General features: G+C 43.1%; 2 protein-coding genes across 4 annotated transcripts in view; one reads left to right on the top strand and one right to left on the bottom strand.

The window, feature by feature from the left end:
* Positions 1 to 2,519: 2,519 nt before the first annotated feature.
* Positions 2,520 to 3,749, bottom strand: mdh2 (malate dehydrogenase 2, NAD (mitochondrial)). The gene has a single exon (XM_019895075.1). It carries the CDS (start codon positions 3,614 to 3,616, stop codon positions 2,603 to 2,605), a length of 1,014 nt encoding a protein of 337 aa, XP_019750634.1. The 5' UTR covers positions 3,617 to 3,749; the 3' UTR covers positions 2,520 to 2,602.
* A 413-nt stretch (positions 3,750 to 4,162) lies between these two features.
* Positions 4,163 to 6,342, top strand: part of rnf146 (ring finger protein 146) — an 11,089-nt gene continuing 8,909 nt past the window's right edge. Inside the window, exons 1-2 of one of the 3 annotated variants that reach the window (XM_019895074.1) lie at positions 4,163 to 4,237; positions 5,078 to 5,137. The gene's annotated coding sequence lies outside the window, so the exon portion shown is untranslated. The other 2 variants (XM_019895073.1, XM_019895072.1) reach the window with 2 other exon arrangements.

A 6,342-nucleotide genomic window follows, 5' to 3' on the forward strand; every position in this document is an offset into this window, starting at 1 on the left:
ATCTCTCCGTCTTGCAACGCGGGTGTAACAGTCTCTGACTGAAGGAGCTACCGAGTGCTGTCAGGGCTGGCCGGAGGGGGGGGGGGGGACTGTCCAACATAGCTTTTAGCTTAGCTAGCATCCTGCTGTTGCCCACCTCCTCCAGAGTGTCGAGGGAGCAGCCCAGGACAGAACCAGCCTTCCTGACTAGTCGCTCTAATCTCTTCCTATCCCGGGCCGAGATGCTGCCTGACCAGCAGACAATGCCATAATGGATGGCCGATGCCCCCACCGAGTTATAGAAAGTCTTAAGGAGTGACCCCTGAACCCCAAAAGACCTCAGTTTCCTGAGTAGGAAAAGTCTGCTCTGACCTTTCCTAATCAGGGTGTCCGTGTTCGTCGACCAGTCCAGTTTGTTGTTGAGAAGAACACCCAGGTACTTGTAGGAGGTCACCCTCTCTATGTCCATACCCTGGATGTTCATCAGTGCTGGTGAGGACTGTTGCCTGCAGAAATCCACAACCAACTCCTTAGTTTTCCTCGGGTTGATCTGGAGTTGATTCTGCTGGCACCAGTCCACAAAGTCCTTCGTCAGTCGCTTGTACTCCCGATCATCCCCCTCTGTAATGAGGCCAACAATCGCAGAGTCATCGGAGAACTTCTGAAGGTGGCAGTTTGGAGTGGCATGTCTGAAGTCCGAGGTGTAGAGGATGAACAGGAAATTATCAAAAAGCATTACCCCAAAACTAAAAAGGGACATGTCAGGTGCCTTCTTGAGCAGGGGCACTGCAAGATTTCAGTCCATTACCTCACAATGCATAAAAATATTTATGACCTTCTCAACAAACCTTCCTCTGATGGTTTTGTAGCTCATTCCAACTTTGAGCCCATCTCCAATCTTGTTATGGAATCTTTGGACAGCTCTTTACTTTTTACCATGGTGGTGTACAGACTGGAAGTTAAGAAGAGGATTCCTAGCGTAGGTGTGCTTTATAAAGATCAGTTGAGCTCAGGTGTATTGTTAATTGTTTAATTATGCAGAGCGGTGTGCCACATGGGCATCGGATGGATGGATTTGACTCAAATCCAGCCTATTATCATTATCAAGAAGCCTTGAGAAATCAAGACCTTTTTTTTTTGCATTTGTGAGCAGACATAAAATTTCAGCATTACAGTATTTCAACTCGGGCAGTCCACGTTTACATATTGTATCATGCTTCATGAAACAAGGGGATGTGTAGGAAGTGGAAAAGCTACTGATTTGGTTACATTACTGTTGTAACCTGCACTTGAATTTGTGCCTTTACAGTCTGGTATACTTACGGTAAGTTAACTCCAACCCATGTGGCAGAATTATGTTGTCGTGGTGAATAAGTCCCAAACTGCCCGTCAAAATATTTAGTCATTTTCTACCTGCAATTACAGAAAGAAAAAAACTGTCTTCATATACTTATAGTGATGCTTCATTTGCCTTTACCTCACTATTCTACAATGCATAACAGATCTGATAGTTTGTTGCAATGAACATAAATGGTTGAGAAATACATTTGAAAAGTACTTTAAAAAAATGCAAATCAAATCACAATTGAAATTTTTAGGAAATCACAATTAATTATATTCCTGAATTGTTAAAACCTAAATTCAATTAAATTAGTGTTTTTTTTTTTTTTTTAGGGGGGGTGATCAGTCACTCGTCATTGACCTATCCCACTCGTCTTGATTTAAAATGTAATCTACAATTACCGGTAAATGTAAAAGTACTCACAGCATGGCCAAACACGAGTTTAAGTGAATTTGTCGCGTTTCAGTAGAAAATGAAAAGATGGCGGTGCTTTGATGCGAACATGTTTTAAATGTCTCCATTTTCCAACAAACCTAATTCACATGATCAGCTCATCAGCAAGCTCTGCATAAGTATTATAATGATTTTGATCATTTGAATCAGGTGTGTTGGAGGAAGGAGACATCTTAACATGTTGGAGAGGGGCCCTTGAGGACCAGAGTTGGTGACCCCAAAACTATAGTACCGTATATGGATATTTCGTGGCCACATAATAGGCTCACCAGCACTTGCTAGTTAGTCTGTTAGTCAATACAAGACACCCCCCCGACCCCCCCCCAAAAAAAAAACAATGAAAATGGTACAAATCTGGTAATCTCATCGGATTGTGGAAGATTACCTACAACTGCCCACAAAGTAATATGTTTTTTAAAAAAAAACAGGCCTTGCCGTATTTTTAACCTATTGTTTATTGATGGTCACTGGTGTTTTACTCTGTGACATTTTTGAGCAAGAAAATCATTGATGACAGCATTTCGTCTTGAGCAATGATTCATACTGATTTTCGAAAAGAAGTGAAATGTCTATTAACAAAATAGGACATAAGAGAACAGTGCATAAATTGTAGGATGAAACCACATCTAAAAAGATAAGGGAAATCCCATTGAGAGAAAGGGACAGCACAATGGTCAAACCCATTCAATTTCAGATCATTGCTCAGGTCAAAGAAAAGCAACAGAGGAAGAAACACTGACAGATATGGAGTTTTGTCAAAGAGCCTTTTAATTTAAGACAGGCAATATCAATGACAGTGGCAAGCTGCAGCTACTTTAATGTCCCTGTTTACTTCATCTTGGCCACAAAATCTTCACCCTTCTTGATGGAGCCCTTCAGCTCATCAATGGCGTCAGCCACCAGCTTCTCCTCGAAGGGGGACAGCTTGCCGAGCCCGAGGTTTTTCTCAATGCCATTCTTGCCAAGGAGGAGAGGTGTGGAGAAGTACTTGCACTCTGTCTCCTCAGACCTGACAAAGGCACATTCTACCACACCCTCCTTTCCATTCATGGCATCCAAGACGGAAAAGGTGAAGCGCGCGCCAGCGTATGCCATGGAGAGGGTAGCAGAACCAGCTCCAGCCTTGGCCTTCACCACTTCTGTGCCGGCATCCTGGATCCTGAGGGTCAATGCCGACAATTGGTCAGCGGGGAAGTCCACTTTGGGGGTGCACTGGGAAATTAGGGGAATGATGGTCTTCCCCGCGTGACCCCCAATGACAGGCACACTGACACGGGCTGGATCAAGACCTTTCAGCTCAGCCACAAAGGTATTGGCTCTGACAATGTCCAAGGTGGTGACACCAAACACTCTGTTAGGGTTGTATAATCCATGCTTCTTCATGACCTCTGCCGTAATAGGTATGGTGGAGTTGACAGGGTTAGCAATAATGCAGATCATTGCTTCAGGACAGTTGCGAGCACAGGCATCGGCCAACGTGGCTACGATGGTAGCGTTGGTGTTGAAGAGGTCGTCGCGAGTCATGCCGGGCTTTCTGGGCACACCAGCGGGGATGACGACGACTTCGCAGCCCTGCAGTGCAGCATCGAGCTGGTCGGGACCCATGTAGCCGCTGACCTGCGCTCTTGTTTCGATGTGGCTAAGGTCTGCAGCCACCCCAGGAGTGTGAGCGATGTCATAGAGCGAGAGTTGACTCACCAAGGGGCTGTTCTTGAGGAGCAAAGACAGCGGTTGGCCTATTCCACCAGACGCTCCCAGCACCGCCACTTTGGCGTGCTTCTGCGACGAGGTGGACAAGCTCCTGGTGAGGCTGATCGTAGGTCTTACGGCGCGTGAAAACATTTCGCGATTGTTTTATCTTTTCTTCGCCGAGCTTTGGAGTAGCACCCAACAAATCCCTCTCCTCTGTGACACCAACGTCCTCTAGCAGCTCGCGAACAGGAAGAGACGGTCGCTGTCTGCGTTGAGACAAATCTCGCGTTATCCTACGTCACGTCAACTTACTGAAGCGTGCGTTCCTCTGCGTGTCGGAGCTTTTCAAATTAACCTCTAATCGAAACAAAATACGCAACGCATTCTGGACAAGAGTGAAAGGCGAATATCCATTTAAGGTTTTACACGTTAACTGATATGTATCAGTACTTTACCACGTAAAGTAGAACATTCTACACCTAAACACCAGTTACTTTCACACATATTTCAAGTAATTCAGCAATCTTTGTATCTCTTCCGTTTGATTTGACATTTTCGACACTGTATTCAATATTACTGTAGTCGGAAATGGATTTAATTAACTATAACACTGCGTACTTCTCACTTTTGTGCAAAAAAATAATTTGACAATTCCCTAACGTGACGAATAAACGCTTTTATTTTGAGGGCGTTTGTGTTCATTTAGATTTACTGTATTAACTGGAACGTCAACAACTCGGATGTGACGTAATTGATCATTGAAATTCCGAGGTAAATTGAATGCGTCTCTCCACTTTCTTTTTATCTGGTGGAAAACAAACCCAGAAAACGGCGGAACGTATTTGATTGATGTTTGGAATTGGCGCCTCTTGATTTAAATGTAGCTGTTCGGAAGAAGTGGACAACGACATTTATCAGTACGGTATGTACGTAGCAGCTGCCTTGGACTGAGACGCGAAAGGAAAGGTGCTCCTTGTTGTTAATGTCGACCTGCTAAAATAAGCTAGCGCCATCACATGAACCCCGTCTATTTGCTGGAGTCAAATTACTGCCCTTAGCGAGCTAGCCGTAGCAAATAGCAGTTGCGATAGTAGAGTTCACCGTGAACACCAATTTGTTCAAGTTTGTGATTAAGCCATTTTACGCATTTATTTGAACGCCTTTTCTTTGTTCGTTTCTCAATCGTTATTTCATCTAGTGCATTCACACTGTCATCCACCACAGGGAGGTGGATGTAAAATTACAGCGCTATCTCTTTGTTGTTCTGCAGTTGTTAACGTGCGTGAGCTGCTTTTTCAGTGGCTTTAACGTTTGCTTTTTAAGCTGCTTTTTTTCGGTGCAAAGAGGCCACCAGCATCAACGTGGAGCGATTAGCCGACTCTATTGGTGCTCTGCATGTCAGACAATTAACAGAGTGGCCCTTTGTTCCAAACACTCGTTCATGTTAGCAACAGCTGTGTCCACTGTGTCGAAATTCTTTGTAATGTCACGAGTGAAATGCATCTTGTTTATCAAATGCCTAATAAACCTTTACGCCAGGAGATTCTAAATGTATGGTTTGTCTTGACGATGAAAATTCACTTTATATACTTTCTTGTGGACTACTTATAGGTCTAATTTGGAAGGTCCGCCAGCACGTCTCATGATACATGAACATTAAGGCGACTTAAGGTGAGTATGCATATTGTGTTTAAAGCCCCTGTGTTGGTTGAGCTTGTTTCCCATAAGGATATCAGGTTTTCTTTACCTTTTGTTTGTTTTTTTTTTTTGAGGGTGTGCATGGAACATGGGCACTAAGATGTTAGCTTATAGCAGTGCTTCTCAATTAGTTTCTGTCATGCCCCTGTAAGGAAGAAGAAAAGATCTCGCTCCCCCCCCACCCCCTCCTCGCGCGTGCCGATAAATAGTATGATTTGTCTATAAAATTGTTATAAGTACACCTCTGCATAACACTATATTCTTATTAACCTATAAGAGAATAAAAACAAAAAAATATGGACTAACTTAAAACAAAGAATAGCTTTATTAACTATAACATAAAAGATTTAAAGTGCATCTGAATTGCAAAAATAAAATTAAATCCTTAATTAAACCGTAAACATTTTTCACTGTCTATGTCAAACCATACGATACTGAAAAATAAAATTACATAAAATCAATAAATAATGCATTCAAACTGATCACGAACATTAACTAAGGAGCACAACATTTAAAAAAAAAACTTTAACCTGCTAAACAAAAATATAAAATAATTTGTGGTGATATTTTTTAAATCAAAGATGATGTCTGGATTAATGGCTACAATGAGCACGTTTTGCAATGCACAGCTTTTCGAAGGGAGCTTTGAAGCAGGACACAGCGACTCTCAGCTCCTGTTCAATGTGTATCTGGGACCTGTGTTTTAGTTTACTGATGTAACCGTCACAAAGCGGCATGATTTTTGGCAATATTCGGCACGTTTTCGCTGAAAAAACTCAAGCACCTTATCAACGTGATTGGGGTGTAATGTCTTTGAGTGACGCCTTAATTTATTTGGCTTCATGCTGTCCACGACACAGTAAGCAGACCGATCTTTGCTCGTCTGCCACCGTAGTCACAGTGAAGCCAAGAGCTACATACCCCTCCATATCAGTGATGTGTTCCTCGAGCCATGATGAACGTTTACGGAACCCAAAATTAGTTATCGTGGTTTCCCATTGGGTAATCTGACGGAACCGAAAAACGGTTACCATGAATTTCCGAAATCCTCTGGCCTGCTCCTGAATTATTTAAAACACATATGTCAAAGTGCCGGCCCGCGGGCCAAATCCGGCCCGCGAGAATGTTTTCAGTGGCCCCTGGGATGATATTGATTTATTATTAGAACCGGCCCGCGG

This window comes from Hippocampus comes, unplaced genomic scaffold, assembly GCF_001891065.2.
Source record: "Hippocampus comes isolate QL1 unplaced genomic scaffold, H_comes_QL1_v1.1 scaffold146, whole genome shotgun sequence".
Classification (NCBI taxonomy): Eukaryota; Metazoa; Chordata; class Actinopteri; order Syngnathiformes; family Syngnathidae; genus Hippocampus; species Hippocampus comes.